Source organism: Urtica dioica, chromosome 2 (assembly GCF_054948205.1).
Source record: "Urtica dioica subsp. dioica isolate 48M chromosome 2, U.dioica_male_clone48M_v1_H2, whole genome shotgun sequence".
In the NCBI taxonomy this organism is placed as follows: Eukaryota; Viridiplantae; Streptophyta; class Magnoliopsida; order Rosales; family Urticaceae; genus Urtica; species Urtica dioica.
In genome coordinates this window covers 51,753,915-51,776,282 of record NC_142757.1, presented here as the reverse complement: position 1 = coordinate 51,776,282, position 22,368 = coordinate 51,753,915, and the positions used below count along the sequence as shown (strand labels likewise).

At 36.4% G+C, this 22,368-nt stretch overlaps 3 protein-coding genes and 1 long non-coding RNA gene across 4 annotated transcripts in view; 1 reads left to right on the top strand and 3 right to left on the bottom strand.

The window, feature by feature from the left end:
• The window catches only part of LOC149405464 (uncharacterized), a 7,138-nt gene extending 2,238 nt beyond the window's left edge, over positions 1–4,900 (top strand). Inside the window, exons 2-13 of the mRNA XM_089607833.1 lie at positions 5–116; positions 206–477; positions 1,338–1,411; positions 1,531–1,625; positions 2,151–2,248; positions 2,407–2,490; positions 2,731–2,811; positions 2,919–3,002; positions 3,123–3,218; positions 3,708–3,787; positions 3,923–4,011; positions 4,097–4,900. Coding sequence (XP_089463959.1) covers positions 5–116; positions 206–477; positions 1,338–1,411; positions 1,531–1,625; positions 2,151–2,248; positions 2,407–2,490; positions 2,731–2,811; positions 2,919–3,002; positions 3,123–3,218; positions 3,708–3,787; positions 3,923–4,011; positions 4,097–4,695 — 1,764 coding nt within the window. The 3' untranslated portion in view covers positions 4,696–4,900. The remainder of the gene's footprint in view (positions 1–4; positions 117–205; positions 478–1,337; positions 1,412–1,530; positions 1,626–2,150; positions 2,249–2,406; positions 2,491–2,730; positions 2,812–2,918; positions 3,003–3,122; positions 3,219–3,707; positions 3,788–3,922; positions 4,012–4,096) is intronic.
• Positions 4,901–9,447: 4,547 nt separating this feature from the next.
• LOC149405463 (uncharacterized) lies at positions 9,448–10,995 on the bottom strand. The gene is made up of 2 exons (XR_016295527.1): positions 10,829–10,995; positions 9,448–10,117 (listed from the first exon to the last, which is right to left on the bottom strand). It is a non-coding gene; the product is annotated as an uncharacterized LOC149405463 (long non-coding RNA).
• Positions 10,996–13,364: 2,369 nt separating this feature from the next.
• On the bottom strand, positions 13,365–16,793 carry LOC149405462 (uncharacterized). The gene is made up of 7 exons (XM_089607201.1): positions 15,498–16,793; positions 15,322–15,412; positions 15,047–15,204; positions 14,872–14,923; positions 14,682–14,761; positions 14,514–14,607; positions 13,365–14,290 (listed from the first exon to the last, which is right to left on the bottom strand). Exons 1-7 carry the CDS (start codon positions 16,407–16,409, stop codon positions 13,719–13,721), a joined length of 1,959 nt encoding a protein of 652 aa, XP_089463327.1. The 5' UTR covers positions 16,410–16,793; the 3' UTR covers positions 13,365–13,718.
• A 935-nt stretch (positions 16,794–17,728) lies between these two features.
• LOC149405461 (serine/threonine-protein kinase WNK8-like) lies at positions 17,729–21,759 on the bottom strand. The gene is made up of 7 exons (XM_089607200.1): positions 21,006–21,759; positions 20,302–20,339; positions 19,972–20,199; positions 19,654–19,874; positions 19,427–19,584; positions 18,920–19,328; positions 17,729–18,571 (listed from the first exon to the last, which is right to left on the bottom strand). Exons 1-7 carry the CDS (start codon positions 21,081–21,083, stop codon positions 17,919–17,921), a joined length of 1,785 nt encoding a protein of 594 aa, XP_089463326.1. The 5' UTR covers positions 21,084–21,759; the 3' UTR covers positions 17,729–17,918.
• Positions 21,760–22,368: the final 609 nt, after the last annotated feature.

The window sequence follows — 22,368 nt, the reverse complement described above, 5'->3', positions numbered from 1 at the left end:
GGAGACGACGAAGAGACTCTTCACTGCCGACACTCTCCGCATCGCCGCCAAACACTCCATCGGCTGCTTCGTCGTCCCCGTCCGCCTCCGCCGCGCCATCAAAAAATACATCCGAGGTTTCTCTCTCTCTATCCATTTTAGCCCTAACTGAGAGATTATCTATATATCTATATACTTACGTGTATATATATACACGAATTGGCAGATAACGAGGATCGTCACGTAAAAAAGAAGGTGCTGAGGCTATCGCAGTCGCTGAACGAGATCAAAGCCACAAACCTCCTCATTGCAGCGTCCGAGACCTCACGGCAGCTTATCGAGGATCCGCAGAGCCGTACGAGTAAAAGCTCGCGGCGGTGGAAGATCCAGAGCTCCTATGGCGACAATGGCCTCATCTACAGAGACGATGAGACCATCGCATATGTCGCCTCTCGAATGCCCGCTGTCTTCTCTGCTTGCTACAGAGTCCTCTCCGAGGTACATTTTTTTTTTCTGATAGTGACGATTTATGCTAGTTGATGGAGTGTTGATTGTTTGATTGGTATAGTTCCTCATACTGTCGAAAGGAATTTTTTTTTTTTATGGCGATGATTTCTTTTATAGCTGATCAGTTCAGTGATTAGAGTGTTGATCGTTTGAAAATCATTGTTCTTCATACTGTTGAAATGAACTACTTTGTAATCTCTTAGACGGTGATGATTTCTGTTAGTTGATAAGTCCAGCATTTGAAGTGTTGTTTATTTGATTGACATTATTACTCATATTGTCGAAATGAACTAAGTATTTTTTATTTTATTTTTTAGTTTTATTAATTGATGACTGATGCTTTCTTGGCTTAGAATTGGGTGAAATAGGGATCAATTTAGCAACTTTCACGCCAAGTCCCAACATTTTACTGCGCTAGGATCGGTTTCGGAGAGTACTGTGTCACACCTATATTTTATTGGATTTTCAGCACCCGTGACCAGTTACAAAATCAGATTTCATATTCTCTCTTTCACTACAGCTGAACCTTTTATAGTGAAGGTGTTAGTGTTTTGTATGGAGGAGAGTGTTACTTGGAGATTAACATTTTTATGTTATTTTCTTGAGACGATCGACTGGTTCATAGAAGTGTAATTTTGTCGAGAAGCGTAAAACTTGGTTTGTTTCTGTGCAGTGGAGGTTTTTATGAGGTGTTTCATAACCTCAATTTTCACTTTGGTCAAATGTGCAAAACTGAATTCAAGAATATATATATATATATATATATATATATATATATATATATATATATATATTTTACAGTCTTCCTTTTTTATATGGAATATTAAGTTCATGCTGTGTTTGCTACACAGTTACATACAAGGCTGCCCGGTTTTACTCCAACGACCGTGCTTGATTTCGGGGCTGGTACAGGTTCAGCATTTTGGTGAGGATCATTATTTTATGTGGCTATTACAATCAATCAAGTTCTGAAATTTTCCTATTGACCATTTCTTTTATATTCAAATGTTGATGAGTTTCTCGATTATTAAATGCATGACACAGGGCATTGCGAGAGCTTTGGCCAAAGTCTTTGAAGAAAGTAAACATCGTAGAACCATCCCAGTCAATGCAGCGAGCAGGCCAGGGCTTAATACAAGGTCTTTATTTATCTTTGATTTTAACTCGACGTATTAATGTTACTACGCCACAAAGGCTTGCTGATACTCAAGTTTATATGAGAGCATTAGCCAGTGAAACCGATTTCCCTGTATTAACAAACAAACCAGGGTACGTTTGTTAGGCCTAAAGAGACGAGGGATGAATTAGTTATTTTGTTTGCTGTGTTGGCAAGGAATATGAGTTGGGAGTGAGGCTATAGGGTATTGACTTTGGCTGTGAGAGGAATCATTGGAAAAAAAACAATTGTTTTTACTGAGCTATACTTATTTGAGAGAGACTCAGCCTCTCGAATGGTCACTTTGCTCATAATGCTCTGTACTTTTTATTTCTCAGATTTGAGTGAATTACTTCATCATAATATAGCTCAGTTTCATCGGTTCCAAGTCAAACTCAATTTGTTTCATTGTTGTTTCAAGAATTGTTAATTACAAAGGAAGATCATAGTGACAATATTGGTTGAGATATCAATCAAGCCTCTGATAGTAACTTGCTATTGATTTCAGGTCTGAAGAACTTACCAACTATTCACAGTTATGATTCCATTAAAAACCTATGTAAGAAACTTAAAATGCCGGAAAGGAAACATGACATAGTGATAGCGGTGAGTTGCTTATGAAGTTCACTGTTTGTTACATTTGAGTACATGTGTCATCATGATTTCAACATTCAAGTATTGTACGGAAAATTATGCACCGTTGATATTTGTAACCCCAACAGCGGTACTGATCAATGATCTATGTTTGTTGCTTGATGATGAAGTCTTATGTGATTGGAGAGATTCCATCTACGAGGGACCGTATAACTACAGTACGCCAGCTCTGGCAACTCACACAGGATATTTTGGTAAGTTTATCAATGGTTCAGAATTGTTTTTATAAACTTCCACAATTTCATCATAACAACTGATGGAAGCTAGAAGTTAATCCTTGCTGGCCTAGTTAATATAAGGAAAAGATGTTTGTTACTTGAATTTTTGTAAATGGGGTAACATGGAGGAAGAAAACACTAAAGCCGCTCATCTCTTAACGGTTTCAAGCTCCGCTCTTTATTTCCTTCTCTAAAAAAAACAAAAACAAATTGTAGGTCTTGATTGAACCGGGAACTCCACAAGGATTCAAAACCATATCTCAGATGCGATCCCATATATTATGGATGGAGAAAAGGGTACATCTCCACTTTTTATTTATTTAAGATTTGCATAGATGGATATCGTTGCTTCTGAAATGGCGATCTTATTATCTTGTTATAGTCTTTTGTTCGTGATCTTTCAGAAATTGAATAAATTAAATGCAAAAAAAGACGAGCACTGTCGGGACTTGACGGATCCAAGTCAAGGCGCACATATAGTGGCTCCAGTAAGTAAAATAACGTTACACACATACTTTTCTCTGTTTCTGGTCCAATTATTTTTTTCCAGTGGCTCTGTGTAGCTTATTCACTTCATGTATGAACAATTCCATTGGCTCTTAATGCAGTGTTCTCATGATGGGGCGTGCCCATTGGAGAGAACTGGGACATATTGTCATTTTGTTCAGCGGTTGCAAAGGACAAATACTCAGCGTCAATTCAAGGTTTGAGTTGTGTCATTAATTCTAATTGCTTACACAGATACATATGAAGTAGAAGAGAATGTGTGTGTGTTTTGTTTTTCTTTCCGAGACGTTAAGATATGATGTCCTAATTGAAGTAAAAGACTCATAATAATTTGCTCTAGCTCCTACTTAACGAGATAAATTGCAAAGGGGGGATTTAGCGAAGTAGAAATATCCATTTGCAAACATACCGATTTAATTTTAAAGCTTATATCATATATCAATTTTTCAAATGGTTGGACCACTTAATGGAGAAACACATTCAAGCGTCGAGGATTTTTATGGAAAGATAATTTTCATTGCCTAAGAGCAATTGGGTCTAATCCTTAATGCGGTATCTGAAACTCGTAGATCTGCCAAAGTATAGCTGATGGATTTTTCTTTTTCTAGTCTTTCAAAATGTGTACAACGATGGAAACTCTAAATCAAATTAACATTTACGACTTTTCCCTCCCTTTTTTTTTGCAGACTTCCAATGGCAGGGCTTTACGTGGCTTTGAAGACGAGAAATTTTCTTTCGTTGTCATCAGGAGAGGACAACGTCCCAAGTAAGTTTTTATTTTATTTTATTTTTATTTTTTATTTTTAAATTCTTTCAAGACTAGTCATTGGATTAGTCACCTCTTTAGAATATTGCAACTGCACAACATTCTGTAACTTGGGAGACACTTCTGATGCTTCAGGGAAACTTGGCCTCTGGACGCAATGTATTTCGAGAATTTAAAAGAGCAAAAGGCTAGACTGAAGCAAGAGGGTCTTGGTATATACCACGGTAATCCCATATCCCCATAGCTTACTCTACCTCTCTTGAAATATTGTTCGAACTCTAAATATTCGTTTCTTTTTACCTCTTCCAGAAGATGATTTTGAAGAAGAAGAAGAAGAAGAAGAAGAAGAAGAAGAAGAAGAAGAAGAAGAGACCAAGCAAGCTTCCTATGACTCTAATGACACAACAAACATCGAAGATGAGAGAGAAGAAGAAGAAGAAGAAGAAGACAAAGAGACCAACCAAGCTTCCTATGACTCTAATGACACAACAAACATCGAAGATGAGAGAGAAGAAGAAGAAGAAGAAGAAGAAGAAGAAGAAGAAGAAGAGAACAATCAAGCTTCATATGATTCCGATGATGCAAATGAAGAAGAAGAAGAAGAAGAAAGGAACCAACTTATCAATGCCTCAGACAGGGAAATGGACGAGGACGGTGATGATGAGAGCGGAGGCGAGCAAAAAGCCGATGAGGACAGCGAAGCGAGAGCTAATTTAGGGGGCGGTTGGGGCAGGATCGTCTTTTCACCAATTTGCAGAGGAAGACACGTCATACTGAACGTGTGCCGGTCGGCCAACGCGGAAGCCACATCGGGGGCTTATAAACAAATAATAATGACAAAGTCGAAGAACCCGACTTTGCATCGCCACGCTCGCAAATCCATGTGGGGAGACTTGTGGCCCAATTGATTTTTTTTTTTTTACTTTTTTATTTATTTTTTTATAACATGATATTGCGAATTTTACATTGCCATGTATAATGTAACCGTGGACGTAGGCAAAATAATAATAATAAGAAAAACAATGATGCTACCATGGACAAGAAGGCCTTTATTTTATTTATTATTTTGTGAACGGTTTCGCTCGAGATAAATGTTTTATTTATGAGGAAATGACGGCAAAAGTCTCTAAAGTTTTCAGAAACAGTTAAGTTGGTCTTTTTTTTTTGTTTTTTTTTTTACGATAAAAGTCATTAATGTTTAGTTTTCCTAATTCCGTAGGTCCCTAATCTCATTTTTGCGTTAATATGTAACGATGTTAGGTAAAAAATGTTAGTTTTGTTTGAAAACATATTTTAAGTCAGAAATATTAAACAAATAAAAGAAATAAAAACAAATTAAATGAAAGGTTTTGTAATAAAACAGAGGCCATATTGCTGGGACCGATATTGCCTGTGTGAGACTGGATTTATAAGTCACCTGCCAAATGGAGTTTAGGATCATCAGCAAGGAGCGGATCTAAGCCTTCTACATCTATGTGCTCCGAAATAGCCCAAATAACATGAGCACATATTCTTGGAGTATTCACTTGCCAAATGGACAGAACGATTTATAAGTCAATTAAACAGGGCCGAGCATAACCATCTAAAGAATTTCCATACCTCACGTAAATCTTTCACAAGTTCACGTTGCAAGTTTTGCAACCTTGTCTCGTTTAAGATTTGGTCTTGAGAAGCACCATCCCTTGACTCTTTTCACACCTCCCCTCGTATCATAGATTTGACACAACCTAACGAGCAGCTTCAAGTAGCAGTCTATGGCATACGTTCGACCATCACAATACCATTTGACTCAAGGCCTGCAAACTTCAACCACTTCAAGAGCAGGCTCGGTCCAGTTTAGCGCACCATAACCAGTTCCGTTAGCTAAAGCTCCGATGACCCTGCTCTCTTTACCCGAGTTCTTTTGTTCGGGCAACAGTAGAGATAACTGGAAACAACTTTCCACCAAAGACGCCACTAGCTCCTCCCTAAACAAGCTTTTACTCGTAACACTGTTAAGATCATCTCTTATTCTAGCGTCCTCAAAAAGAGAGGCAATATCGGTCCCGGCAACAGGTTTCTGTTTTTATTTGTTTGATTTGTTTTTATTTCTTTTATTTGTTTAATTTCTGACTTAAAATATGTTTTCAGTCAAAATTAAAGTTTTTGACCTAACATTGTTACATATTAACGCCAAAATGGGGTTAGGGATCTATGGAATTAGGAAAACTAAACATTAAGGATTTTTACCGTAAAAAAATGAATAGGGACTAACTTAATTGTTTCTGGAAACTTTAGAGACTTTTGCCGTCATTACCGATTTTGTGAGGCATCATATATTATCTACATAACTAGTTAATTTTAACAATTTTGGATTTTGTTTTAGTGATACATCTATGAACAAGTTATTCAAATTTATAAATAGTATTTTAAGTTGCTTACGTGTTGAATTTCATTGAAAACATCTGTTTTATTTATTAAAAAAACGAAATTGTTCGAAATCAATAGTTATGAGGATAATAATTGATGTAAAATTAATTTAAGTACGTAAATATCAATTGCATAATAGTTTAGAGCTCTTCACTAAAAATAAACTTTAGTATTAGAAGACATCATGAGGTTTCACAAAATCGTAATGATATAGTGCTAAGAATATCATTATTAATGTTTTATTATACAATGTCGGGCAACGAATCTCGTCATGTGCCAAAGAGCTTGAGAATAATTCATTCCCTATTTTTCTTTTTCCTTATCCGGTTTCTCTTCTACTCTATTTTCTTCTTAGTCGTCTCTAAATAAATTGCATAACCTAAATAAATTGAAATAACACATCGTCAATAAATAATAAGCTTAAAATAAACGTCTATTACATTACTCACCTCCTCCAATTTGAACTTGTCTTCATGCTCAAACTCTAAATAGGTTTCCTTGTTCCGCTTCATCTTCGTTCGTCTCCATTTGAATTTTTACGCAAAACAACCGCTACAACGACATCCCACAATGTAGATTTCCTTCGTAGTTGACAACAAACATTTAGCTCTTCGCTCGACCATCTCTACTCTTGAGGTTGAGACCTGCTTAAAGTGATGGCTTGGTTTGTCCTTATACTCTGGTCTGGTGGTGGTGCGCATGTCGATATGTAGACCTCATGCTTCCATGTGCGTGTGCTTTCGCTCAACTGTTCCGGCTAGATTCATGGAGATGCCCAATTACACGAGTTATTGTAGCTCTACACTGCATTGTAACGAATCTATTTGCGTTCTTATGAAGAGTTACACCTGTTGATCTTGGCGCCCCCACACCGTGTAAGCCAAGAGGGATTGAAACTCTTGGTGGTAATCCTCCGCAATTCCATGCTAATTCATGTTTGTTAATCATCAAAGCGGCTTGTTTCTCGGTCACGGCCTGAAGCAAAACGTTGTGTCGAGCACAAAGTGTTTTCCATGTGATGTGGGATTGTTTATGCTCTAGCTACATAGTCCTAAATTTGTGCTACTATCTCGGTTACATTTTTAGCATATTTCTTTTGATTAATGGCTTCCATTATTGCCCTCACACTTTCTTCAAAATTCCAGAGCTCCCCGTCACTAGCTTTTAACAATACTTTCTTTGTGATTGTTATTCTCCAATATTTTCTTCTTCATTGTCCCTAATCACTTTGTTAGGATTTGAGTCCCAAACCCGACCTAAAACCAGAAAACAAATCACACAAACACGAAGAACAAAGACACACAGATTTAAAGTGGTTCGCTTTCATTGTGAAAGCTATGCTCGCTCTTGCCGTTGCAGATTGTCACTAATACCCAAAATCGGGGAAAAAAATGTGTTTACAATCTCTCTTGCGCTTTGAAACACATATCAGCGCACATAATATTTCTAGGGAAAAGCTAAGGATAATAGACAGGCCAATCCGCGAATCATCGGCGTAAGGTCTTCAGTTGTTATAGCCGATCGATTAGGCTCCACACCTCAACACACTTTTCTAATTACACCTTTCATTTAGCTTTGGATAAATTACATTATTGCCCCCTCAACTATGACGTTGATAACGTTTCACCCCCTGAATTATGAAATCTTACACGACAGACCTTAAAATCCTACATTGTAACAAACATCTCCTTCTGTCAGGTTTTATTAACGGAAGTCGTTACTTTGGTCACGTTTCCAGCACGTGAATTGGTATATGAGTGACATTACATTAATACCCTTATTTATACTTGCTAAAAACAAAAAAAAATGTGTTGTTATATATTTATTCCTTCGTTTATACTGGACTGAATCAAAATCCCCAAATCTTTCCCATCAAATCCCTCATATTTTTTCATTTGTTCGGTCCTCAATCCCTCAGCCTCATTATCATCAATCAGTTTCTTCAATAGAGCTTTAAATTCTCTCTTTCTCTATAGTGACGACCACGGTGAACCCAAGCTTCTTGCCTCCTCCATACTCGAACTCGCTGTCCCCAAGTTCCCGCTGCCAGAACAAAAAAAAAAAAAAAAAAAAAAAAAAAAAAAAAAAAAAAAACGCCATCGTCTTTGCTACCGAAAATCGATTATAAATCCCGTTGTTCTCTTCACCAACGGCGAGAGAATAGATTTGGAAGGCCTCGCCAATATCGATGTTGCTTCCGTCGTCAATTCTCGCCCCCAAATTCTTTATGCTTAGTTACGTCGCTGTCGAATTTTGAATTTCTTCATCTTCTAGTTTTTCTTGGTCGACGATGGAGATGGATTGGATTTGCTAAAAGCTGAGGATGGATTCATAATTTTCTTTCTTTTTTGTTTGGGTGAGTTGTAGATTGGAAAGATAGAGAGAGACAGAGAGATGTGTGAGTCACATATGCTAACAGCTAAACGCTAGTCTTTTTTGGAAAGAATATGTGTGTGTGTTTGTGTGGATTTACAGATTTTTATCAAAAAAATTTGTATGTGTTTGTGTATATCATGAAAACATAGAGATACTAATAAAAACATTTGATTATTTATATATAACCAGAATAATAATAAAAAAAACTAAAAAAATTAATGAAGAAAAAAAATACTTCTTTACCTTTAATGATTTCACACCGTCAAGTAGATTTGGGGATTTAGGGGTTTCAATGTGGAGAAAAGAGTAACGAGGCACAAAATAAATAAAAGTAATAATTTTTTAATTGTACAATTACCGATTTACCCTTTAAACACTTGACAGCCGTTAATAAAACCTGACAGAATGAGATGTTTGTTACAATGTAGGATTTTAAGGTCTGTCGTGTAAGATTTCATAATTCAGGGGGTGAAACGTTATCAACGTCATAGTTGAGGGGGCAATAGTGTAATTTATCCTTTAGCTTTCTATTTCTAAATTAGTGAAGAATTATTTTTCTTTTGGCTGACTCTCTAGTACCATATTTCTCATTCATTAGGCTCAAGTACGCCAACAACTACACCTACTAGTGAGATGAGCCCTTATAACTGTTTAAATAAGGAAGGTGGACATGAATAATACTAAACAAAATGCTTTTCCAGACTGTTGAAAACTTTTTTTCTTCAAAACTAGTATATTTTTTTATGGCAAAACCCATCATAAAATACAGCAAAACAGTTTATGTTTAGATAAAATAATTATCTTCCATTTTCTGGTAAAACTAAAAAACATTGAAGGATTATTCATGTCAATTTTCCTTTAAATAACTCAAACCCTAATAACAAGTAAAAATTTAATAAGGTGGATAAAATAACATAAGCCATATAATTTAAAATAGCATAACCTAAATAAAACCCAGGTAAACCTAATAAGCCAAAATAAAACTCTGTGACCTATTCCTAATAACAAGTAATAATAATAAAACTTTGTAACCATTGTGCGATTCTACTATTTTCCCAACGCTAAAACAATATACAGCAGTTATTTTTCAGATTCATCACAGAAGTTTCTGATACTCTTTATAGATCTCATCAAGCAGAGCTTCAGAGCCACAAGCTTCATTAAAAGGCACAAACTCTCCACCGCCATGACCATCTTCAAGCTCAGACTCAAGCCAATAGAGACACACATCTTGTTTTTGAAACCCATCAATGTTTGAGTCGACCTTTGTACTCTCTGAAGACTGTAGCTCTTTTTTGCAAGTCTTTTTGCGTGCACTGCAGAGTCTAAGTGTGTCTTTTCTTTTGCTGAGATGTGAATTCCAATGGATTTTTATTTCATCGACGCTTCGGCCGGGAATTCTTCGGGAAATGAGAGACCAACGGTCTCCGAGAAGGGAATGAAGCCTTATTATCAGATCTTCTTCTTCAGCTGTGAATGTCATGTCTGCTCTCATATTGTTCTTCCATTTTAGCCCACAGCTAATTATGCCACATCTTAGTTGCCCTACACGTTTTCAAAAATTTAAACAAGAGATTATAATTTTACATTATCAACTGCACCAGTTGAAAGAAGTTTTAATTACGAAACAAGGATAAATGGTCATAAAATTGACCCTTATTGTGACTTTTCCATCACTTTTTGTTTTAGAAAAATAATACTTTTCGGAACATAGAACTAATTTTCAATTGGCGTATTTATAAAGATATAAATATTTATTTTTTTATGAAATGGCTAATATTCAATTTCATGGTATACATTAATTAATAAAAGAACAAGGAAAATAAAAAGTGAGGCTTACATTGCTTTGCAAAATATATTTCTATGGCTAATAACTTAGTCCATCCAAATAATATTACTAGTTTGACAAATTTAAAAGAGGATATAAGGGGTCTTCAAATCATATTTTGCAACACATTCTACTAAATAGTTTATTTTTATTTCATCTTCATATTTGTTTGTCTAAAGACTTCATTCATTTACTTTTTTCTTTTATGATTCAAATAGGATAAGGAACTATCCAAAGAACTATTTATATGGATTAACACCTCTGAAAGCATGCAATACTAATTTTCTAAAGCACATCATAATTGTAATAATGTATAGTTTTGCGTTACACGTCAAGTAAAATTAAATGTTGCAAAAGTGACATTTATGACCATAATTACAAACAATGTTTGAAAAAAAAAAGACGGAAAAAACTGTAGGATTACTTACCAGCTTCTTTGGGATTCCGAGTGGTTCTATTCAAATGGGGTCTTCTCATTATCTCCAAATATATATGATTTTCTGAATTCTCCGACTACAAAGTACAAGCTACAAGCTACAAGCTACAAGCTACAAAGTCTTTCTGAGCAAAAAAAAGAAAAAGAAAAAGAAAAAGAAACTACAGTCTTTTGGGCACAAAGAGAATCTCAAGTCTCTCTCCTGTTGGGATATTTATATATTAAGTATAAAATGTAGAGAGGATATGTGATTATCTTCAAATAAAATATAAAATTGTACGGTCTCCTATGCGCAATAATACCCGAATTGGAGTCAAACATTCCAAGAAGGAAAACAAAGACAAATTTGTGTGTCAAATCAGTTTTCATATCATGTTTATATATTTTTTTTCTTCATCTCTTTCTTTTACTCTGATTTTCTTGATTATAATACTCACCAAGCATTATTAGGCCTCATAGGGAACAAAGCTCAACTACCTTTCTTCTCGTTTTTACCGGCCGTTCCTTGTTTTCAACGGTCAAATATCTTATCTTACACGCCTATCTATGTTACATGTTTCATCGTTCATAAATCATTGTTGGACGGCAACTAAAATTGATGGTTCATAGTAAATTGAAGGTCCTAGTATTGATATTCTATTCTTGATACTAAATATGATAGTGACACGTAGATGTTTCAAGTAATTAATCTTAATCTTGCGTCGAGATCTACACAAGTAGTATTAATGAGAATAGATCAAGGTTTTAAATATAAGCAACTTCTAGCTATATCTAGCCTATATTAATATTTAAGCTTTTGAAGAGTCGGTATGATATCTGTAATGTAACTTGTAGTTTTAAAATATAGTACAATTTTTTTTACAAATTTTGTGAGTCAAATAGTTCAAATTTGGTAAAATTTTGTTCAATTCTTATTAATCTTATTTTTATTTTTAAAATTATTACAAAATATATTTACTAATTTTACTTTTAATTTTGAATTATTGTTGACAGAAAGCATCAATAGTACACATGTCATTATGTGTAATAATTTCAGATCAAGTCTCATACTAAAAAAGAAAAGAAACATATAAATTGTAGGAACCCAAATATGAATATGAAGAACATTAATATAATTTGAAAAATAAATAAGAATTAGCATATGTTAAGATTTTGATTTTGAAATATGTATATATATATATATGTATCATTTTGTATAATATCCGTCGATATCTCAGTGAAACTCTGATCGGTATGTCGATAACGATATTTCAAATATCTATAAAATCTTCGTCGGTAACGAATATCTCAATAAAATCGGATCATCGATATCTGATCTCTATCGGTATTTAAAATCTTGGTATGGATACATGTTTAGAAATTTATAATATTGATTCACTCGATACAATAGTGGTGGGAATCTCATTGTAATAATGATGAGAGTCATGAGACCCACCCGCCTAGGTGTGTCACGCTGTCTTTTGCCTTTTTAGTACATTCATTATATTATTATTTCTTCTTCTAACGATATATAGCTATTTTTTTCTACTCATATTAGAAACTAATAATAGTTATAAGGGTTACTAGTTATAATATGATTAAAGTTTACAAAATAGTAATGGATTCTGATTTAGAATTTATCAACTTAAATTTAATTATTTGCAATGTTGACGTATAGATGGGTTCTTGCTGGTTAAATAAATAATTTACTCGTCATTTTAACATAGATAAATTCTTGGTGAGGAAATTAGAAAATATCAGTTTTTTTTTTTTATCACGAGTGGTGCCTTGTACGCAAATCAACGCGAGAGAGAGAGAGAGAGATGATACAAAATAAAAATATCTCGTGCATAGTTAGATTTGAATAACAATATATAATCGGAGGTAAGAATTGTCATGGAAAGGGTCCCAATAGTGGCGAGAAAAAGAATCCGAGTACGACCAAACATAAAAACTTCATGTACTCCACATATTCAGTATATAGCATTGATTGATTTTTTTTTTTTTTTTTTTTTTTTTTAAGATGGACACAACACACTAAGGATATTATTGAAAACTCAATTCAATTTCGATGAAAGATGGACCACCGACGAATTATTGACATTCTTGAAAGACAAAGTACTCTCATCACTAGTCATGATGCTCATATAACCAATTGATTTCATTTTCAGCAAAATGGTTCTCTGCAACAGAAAGAAGAAAATACCAACTGCAACCCCACACCACATGTTATCTTTCTCTTCATTTTTGACATAAGACTCGTTTTCTCAATTTAATGATTATTACATCATACAATTTACTTGTAACAAAACGCCTAAATAGAATTCGTATACATATATATAGATTAAGGACAAACAGTACAACCATAAAATGAATGCTGTATTCATTTTTCATGAAAGAGAAGAGCTGAACTTCAAGTAAAATAGAGCAGCTATACAATCTCTTTCTTACATAAATGAGCTTTCATATATCTTGAAATTTCAACCAAAATTACAACTTGTGTGTGTATGTGTGTGTGTGTGTGTATACATGTATATAAATATAATGGCTAAAAAGAAGAAGCCCCCACAGATGAACTCTATTATGCACACAAATTATAAACACAAGGGACCAGAGCCACATGAAACGTTTCACCTAATTTTCGGCCGACAGTCCTTTTGAGAAAAAAAAAATCAATGAATATTATCAATATTGACCTCTTCCTCTTCATACATGCACTGGTTTCAACTTTTAACCATGAAAACCAATGCATAGAAGAGAAAAAAACATGCAATCCCGAAAAGCCAATTCTGGCTTTTCTGTATAACTGGGAATATGCAGTCAAAACTAGACACCCGAGTTTGACCAAGACTTCTCACATAAATACCACTTTAATAACCGAAAAGACTAACCGATTTCTTTGTTTAGAGGCGAAGAGGCAGGCCGTGATTGAGAAAGGTTCTTATGCGACCGTCCCAACCGGCGGTCACAATCACGAGGCCCCACATGTGAGGAGACCCGGAAGACATTGTCTGAAGAGCGCTCCGCAAGAACTTGAACTTCGACGACGACCTCGTCGCGGTCGGGCTCGATGAGCTGGCGGCGAGCTTCTCTTCGGGCCAGGTGGCGGCCACTCTCGGCAACGAGTCGAGGAAGCCCGCCAGAGAGAAGCACTCCGGCGAAGAGGACGAGACGAGCCCCGATCCTCTGTGTCGTTGTTGTTCGGGGACGATCTGCGATTCCGCGGACGGGACGGAATCTCCGGCGGCTTTCGGGCCGCACCAAGGGATTGCGATCGAGGCGTTCCGAGACGGGAAGCTCTCGGAAGCCCATATGCTCTTCTTCTTCCGTAAAAAAGAAGAAGAAGAAGAAGTGGTTCTCTCCTGGGCGTTGTTGTAGTTCCAGATGTAGACGCTCGAATCTTCGGTCGCTGATACGATGTGTTTCCCGTCCGGGGTGAACGATGCAGATGCGTGGCTACCTGCGTTTTTTAGTCCTAAACCACGGAAATGAAATTAATGTCATATCAACAATGCAGATTATCGAACGGCGGTCTAGCTATTTGAAGCTGCAAGGTTTTGCGAAATAGATATACTTAAGATTCAAAAAATGTGAATAAAGTGACTAGTGTACTATAAAATGTGAAATCTTGGCTATTTTTCTCAAGACGTTTGTCCATCAAAAGACTTGGGTCATGAATTTGGGTATGTAATACATACCCTTAAATTTGAAGATGACATTGTTCCCAGAGACTATGCGGACTAACGAATCGGCAGAAGTGATCATTACTTTGCCCGGGTCATCTGGGGTGAACTGAAAAGACCCTAATTATCAGTATTTGGCGAAATAAGCTTTTAGTTATATAATATTTATTAAAATCAAACTACCTTGAAGCCAGTTATTCTCCTGCCCGACGACTTCTTTTTACCCGGTAAGCAAATTTGAGCATCCAATTGCAGACGGTCATCTAAAAATAAATAAAATCAACATTGAAGCAACAAAAATGACCACGCGTGATTTGTGATGCAAAAATAGTAACCACGCATGATTTTGTGTAGTTTAAAGGCATTGACTTACCGACGATATTGTAGAAAAGACAAGTGCCGATCATTGAACCTACAATCCCTCCCTGCAAATAATATTAGCGAAAAAAAGAAAAAGAAAAATGCTGTCAGTAGAACAAGGAAATTCATTGAACTTGTTTACCATTTTGAAATGTTTTTTTTTTTTTAAATAATAATAATGACGATACCTTTCCGTCGGGGCGATACGACACAGCTGTGACGATTTCTCGAACATCGATGTAATCAATGACACGGCAGCGTTGGACTTCCCATATTCGGACTTTCCCATCTATTGAACCGCTGATGAAATGATTGTCGTCCACCGGGTTGAAATCAACACATGTCACTGCCACAAAACATATCATTCATTACCACCCGAAAAATTAGAAAGAAAAAAAAAAAAAAAAAAAAAAAAAAAAAAAAAAAAATTGAATTTGAAGAAATCAACCGACAGAAAACTTACCATAATTGTTGTGAAGAAAGACTCGAAGGCAATCATCACACCCAACTTGCCACAGACGAACGGTCTTATCGATTGACGACGAGAGAAGAAACTGCAAAACAGACAGAAATAACAACTTAAATCAACGTAATGATATGATACGATACGATATGATCTGATCTGATCAGATGACTAACCCCTTTTGTGGACCACGAGAGATCAAAGACCTCTCCGACGTGCCCTTGAAACTCGTGGAGAGGCTTGTCGAGTATGTTGAACGCCTTGCGAGGGTAAACCACACACGCAGAGTTCGACCTCTTCAACGACGTTCGATCGACTGCGAAGCACTCGTCGCCGGCAAGCCTCGCTCTCTCGCTCTCCCTCTCGTTGACCTCCCAAACCCTAACGACACCGTCCTCGCCGGCGCTGGCCAAGTACCGCCCGTCGTGGCTGAACTTCATCGTCGAAATCCACCCCTCGTGGGCCCGGATCTCCTGCTCCGCGTGCAGCGAAGAAAGTTCCTTCGTCCTTTTCTTGTACGGATACACCGGAACTTTGCTCTTTGCGCTATCCTCGTCCGGAGAGGAATCTCCGTTGATGCCTAGTTTTCTCAGCCAACCTCTCTTGGCTCGCTGTATCGGATCGATGAAGCGACGAGACGGCGGACCGCAGTGATCGCGGACCGTCCGATCAAAATCCCCGATTTTACGCGCGAAACTCTCCAGGGATTCGATGACGACCGACGAGGACGATGACGACGAGATCGATTCTGCGGAGCTTGAATTCCTCAGAACAGCGCCGCCGGATTCCGTGGCTCTCTCCTCGTCCAATTCGATTTCGGATGTGCTTTTCGTCGCGATCAAGTCGGAATCGGAGTCGGAACCGGATTCCGAACCGGAATTCGTTGCTAAACCCATCCATTTCAAGAATTTCCTACGGCGCTCTAGAACAGAGCCGAATTTCTCGGTCCAGGCATCGTACCTTAACCTACCGGAGACGATCGAATTCCGATCATCGGAATGGTCTGAATCCCAATCGGACGCCGATGAAGAAAGTTCTTCGCGAGCGTCGTAGAATTCATCTTCTCGATTACAGCACGAACTCTTCATTATTTTTTTTTTCCTTTTTATCTTATCCCGTAAGATCTCCGAAAAAGACCAAATTGCATTTCAAGAACTCGAATTTTTTTTTTTTTTTGGTGTGGAGTTAAATTAGCAACTTGAGAGTAAATGAAACGAAATCAAAACTCGATCGACAATATTTTGACGACAAGTTAGATAAACAAGAAGAAGAATTTAGGGAACCAAACAAACCTCGCATAGGGATTTTCACCTTCTCCAATATCCTCGCTCTCGGCAAGGAATAGTAGAAGAACAAGGAAGAAAAGAAAATATAATTAATTAATAATAATATATAAATAAATAAAGGCGTGGGAAGAGTGAGTCACAGGAAAGAAAGAAGAGGACTGAAAAGTGGGGATTGTTGGCTGTTATGACTTGAAAACTCGCTTTCTTTGTAATTTTTTAGCGTGTTTTGCTATGTTGATAATAATAATATATTAATTTTTCTAAAAAAATAATAATATATTAATTGGATTTGCTGGTACACGAGAACTTTTAGTGTGAACCGCTAAAATGACTTTGAAAAAGTAATTAGAGGATTAATAAGATAACTAGCTGAAAAGTATGCCACGAACCTGACAGCCAAAGAGCCACGGGAGTAATTTAAAAAACAAATAAATATCTAAAAAATTACACCTAGCGGGAGCCAGAATTAAAACTCAGAAGTCAGAACACATTAGATAAACAAATATAATTAAAAGAAATTTAAGGTGTAAATATAACTATAAATATAATTAACAAATAACAATAAGAAAAAATGCAATTTATCCATTTTTGTGTATAAATTCTTGACCTTGTCAACGAATATAACCATATTTGTGTATCAACTGATGTAGTAATGTTATACGAAATAAAAATAAAAATATATCAGATTAATGCTCATTTTCTTAACTTATATTAATTAACCGTGCATATATATATATATATTATATATATATATATATTATATATATATATATATATATGTATATGTCATATATGCAATGAGCAATGAGCAATGAGCAATGAGCAATGACCACAAACCTATTTTATTTTTTCCGATTAAAAAACATATTTTATTCCAAAGTGGTCGGTCAACTTTCATTATAGCTCCAAGTCTCCAACACCAAACGCTCTCCTCAACCTTCTTGTCAAATCAAAGCTTTTGTATTTTCTTCATTGCATTTATTTTACATTTAAATAAGAATACCACATCTGATTGCTCTTTTTCTCTACATCTCGAGGTTATTGTTGCTGCTAATAAATGTGCCACAGAAGATTTATTTGCCTATAAATATCTTTAGAATAATGTTGAAATTCACCCTATAAACAGTATAGCAATTCTTTTCCTATGATTATGAGTGTTCGGATTAAAATCCACAAAGAAATTTATTTTTTTAAAAAAAAAATTTGCCAAAGATTTGTGCCCACAATGATTTATGTAAATGACAAAAAAAAATAAAAAATTGCAACCCTAAAAAGAAAAAAAAAAGTAAATTTAAAAAAGAATAAATGAATCTAAGCAACAGGAATTTTTTTCTTCATCATCCACTTCTTCTTGGCAGACTCGATGGCTTGTTCTCTCATGCTCAAGAGCTGAGAGCAACACTGATGATACTGAGTATCGATTGCTTCAAGCTCAAGCTTCAAGTCGTCCTGCGAACAGAAATCCCCGGTGGACGAGGATTGTATGCTCGAAAAGCTAAACGATCTCGACAAATCCGACAACGAGAAGTTAAACGAGATCGCAGAGTTCTCAGTCTCGAGTTTCGCTCCTCCTTCTTCCGCTTTTTCTTCAACGCGACAAGAGTCGTTCTCTTTCATGAATCTATCGAGGCTGTAATACGATGATTCCAAAGCGCCCAACTCGGACGGGTCTATCGAGTCGCAATCTGCCGATATATACAAGACCGAGGAGTCGTAATCCTCGTCTGAACTCGGCGAGTTTTCGTCGGTCGGTCGCATGGAAGAGCAATCTCCGAAGGAACTCGTTAGGGTTCCGAATGACGATTTCCAGTCGGGCACGAGCTTGATGAGCAAGTCGTCGATCAGCTCGGAAATGACTGTCACGTCCTCTGTCGTGAGATCGAGCTGCTCGACCATCTCCTCTACGATCGAGATCGCGGTATCGAGGTTCAGATAGAACGCAAAATGAATGTTTCTTTTCCGACCTAATGAAGAATCATGAAACAAGAGTCAAACTTTTTTTCTAGTGCATAAAAGCCCTTAAAAGATTTTTTTGCGCAAATAGTAGTCCCCACAAGCAAAATAACACTTCAACTTAAAAAAAAAATTAAAAAAAAAAATAAAATAAAAAAGTTTTGAAAATCCATTTGTCATTATTTGTGTTAGTACCTTAGAGGAACTAAAATCTATAAGATCAATAGTTCCAGTACTAGTTAGGCTAACAAAAAAAAAAACAATTAACCAACTAAACAAGATTGATGCAAAAAAAAAAAAAAAAAAAAAAAAAGTAAAATAAATAACTAGACAAGATACTAGTCGCCGAATTTACTCACCAGAAGAGTCAGTAATAAGCAACTCCAATGAGATTGTGCTTTCATCGTCTTTAACTCCTTTCAAGCAGAATATATTATCCTCGGTGCGTCTCCAGAGTTCTGGGCCTGTCCCACCGAGAGAATCGACAGCTTGTTCGTAACAAGAGTCGACATCAGAGGGTTTTTTGCTGTTAGAAGAGTCTACGTCCATCGCGTGAGAGGGAGGTTGTGAAGAAGAGGGGCCGATTAATCTGGGGACGATATTTCTCATTGGCGAGCTGGCGTAACCATTGAGATTTTCCGCTGCGAGAAACGGATCTTTCAAAAGATCACTCGCAGAACACCTTTCAGAGGCGGGAACTATGCACTTCTCAATGAATTGCCTGATTTCGGGATCATCTACTTTTTGCAGCGAAGCTGGCTTTATGCCCTGTAACAGAGACAAAAAAGAAAAAAATTAAATCTATGTATATATATATTTAGCACAAGATTTAAACTTTAAAGCAGAGTGAGGTAATAGTAACTTACCGACGAAACCTTCTTGAAAATTTGGGCCGCGTTTCTGCATTCGGAATAAGGGTATTCCAAAGTCACCATTTCCAAAATGCACATCCCAAACGAATATATGTCAACAAGTTCGTTATATTCCTCGTCATAAAGCTCGGGGGCCATAAATTCAGGAGTTCCTGTACAGAAGAGAGGGATTAGAACTTTATGAACCAGAAATAACTCGGTAGACATATTAAGAGTATTACCAATTACACTATGAGCAACAGGTTGCTGCATTACGATTGCCAGCCCGAGATCCCCGATTTTCACTTCCCCGGTATGTCCGTTGACAAATATGTTGTCACACTTGAGATCTCTGTGAATAATACAAGGGTTTTGGGTGTGCAAAAAGTGTAATCCTCGAAGAATCTGTCTCGCCCAGTTCTTGATGGCTTTCATATCGACATGCTTATGCTTCATCCGGTACCTAGATCCATTTGAATTATTATTTTTTTAATGAAATACAATATAAAACCATATATATAATAAAAAAATACACGAACTTCAAGAAAAAATATACTCACTTCCTCAAACTTCCGGACGTGAACAACTCGGTTATCAGGTTAATAGTCTTGGTCTTTTCATCTACCCAAGAGTGAACGTATTTGATGATATTGTTGTGATCGAGCGACTTCAAGAGATGGACCTCCGAATAAAGTCTCTCGAGCTGCTGCGGAGACTGCAATAATGCCTCGACGCTCACTTGATTCCAAGCTATTTCTGTTCCCTCAACTTCATCGAAACCCTTATACCTAAAGTACAAAACAAATATGATAAATTCCAAAATTAGTTGAAAGGAAAGGTTGATCAAGAGAGCATCAAACAACTAATTTACAATTTAATTAACTACATACACTGTCTTGAATGCACCCTGACCCAGAATTTCGTCAAACTGTAAATTCATCAAACAATATAAGCGCACATTAGAGAGAGAGAGAGAGAAAAAAAAAAAGGGACAAACATGTGAATGTAAGGGCATCCAATTAACAGGGGGGAAAAATATCACCCAAAAATTAAATCTTTCTAAAGAAAAAAACACAAACGAAAAGTAAAAATAGAAACAAAAGCTATCTCTCCTGTTAATATGCCCTTACATCCAATTATGGATTCAGAATAAAATAGTTTAAATCTTCTGATGTTCAATTTAACATAAATTGTTTTCTACTAAAGAGACAATAGATCACCGGCTCAAAATTTCCTCAAACGATAAATTAATCAAACAATATAAGCTCATTAAAAAAAAAAAAAAAAAATCCCATCAAAGCTACAAACTTGTGAATGTAAGGCTTCAAATCAACAGGGGAAAAAAAACAGCCTAATAGTTTTAGCATCATCAACAAAAGCAAATATAAAATTGCAATCAGAATTAAAGTTTTTAATCTCCAGATGTTGAAACAGTTTTTACCTACAAGTTTATATGCTACAGAGCTAAACGTTTATAAATTTAATCCATATAACTCAAAACACTTACACTAGAAAGCTAAATTATGTTACACATTACCACCATCACAGAAAACAAAACAAATACAAAATCAAACAAAGGATCAGAATTTCGTACCCTCAAAAACCGCCCAGCTGGATCTCGCTCCACAACCACGCAATCACCGGAGTTCGAATTATCTGTACACGAATTCATGGCGGAACCACGACGAACAGAAAACAAAAAAAAAAACAAAAAACAAAAAGAATCCCCAAAAGAAAAGAAAAATCCTCACTCGACCACAACCACACCAAACCGCGAAAAGAAAACGCTATTAAAGAACTTCGGACTCGTAAGCGATTGACATCGGAACGTAATTACGAAGACTCGACTGTTCAGAGAATGCCTCGCAAGCAACGGAATAGGAATCGAACGCCGATCGAACGCGGAAACGGCATCCGAAAAAACACAACCCGAACAATCCAAATCCCATACCGGAGTCTCTAATGGCGGCGCGAATCGAATTTCTACGATCTATCCCAAGCCGAGCCATGGCTCTCCTTGCATCTTTTGGTGGATAAAGAAAAATCCCAATTTGGTAAACCCTAAAATCGATGAAACCACAAAACAATCCCAAAAAACGAAGAAGAAGAACGATCGAAGAGGGGAAAAAGAAGAAAAGAGAGAGATTTCGGATGCTTAAAAAATCGATGAGCAGATCGATTGAATGATTGGTTTGTTAGGGTTAGGTTATGATTGAGCGATTGCGATGAAGAATCGGAGGGTTTCTCGGTGCTGTTGGATCAGAATGACAAAATTCAGTTTGATTTTTCCGGACTCCGAAAAAACTCAATAAAAGAAAAATATATACACACCAATATATGTATATTGGTGTTCGTTATCTTATCCTATTTTTCTTCTTTTAAAAAAAAGGATTAATTGATTTTTTATTTTTTTAAATTGGTTTTTTATTTATAAATATTATATATATTTTTTTTAACAGATTATATTATCAAATTTGTTCTTTTCCTACGCCTAGCTTAGCGTGCGTCCACATATCACTTTACCTGCTTTTATTTTAGATTACTAGTAAACATCACGTGCTTCCACGTGAGTAGTAATCTAAGGGCCCGTAATCCACAAACCCACTTAGACCCACAGACCCATTTAGATCACTAAACCCATTTGAACACGCGAATCGGTTTAAGCCCTTAAACATCACGTGCTTCCACATATCACTTTACCTGCTTTGATTTAGAGGATTTCAATATTTTGAAGTAAACATGTCTAAGAGCCTAAACCGATTCGCGTGTTCAGATGAGTTTAGTGATTTAAATGGGTCTGTGGGTCTAAGTGTGTTCGTGGGTTACATGGTCCATTGAGACACGATTAATAAATGAGTCTTAGTGGGTTGGGTCTGTGTTTGACAAAAAAAGTAGTGGGTCGTGTTTGGGTTTTGCTCCTAGACACGATTAATAAATGGGTCGGGTCTGAGTCTGTC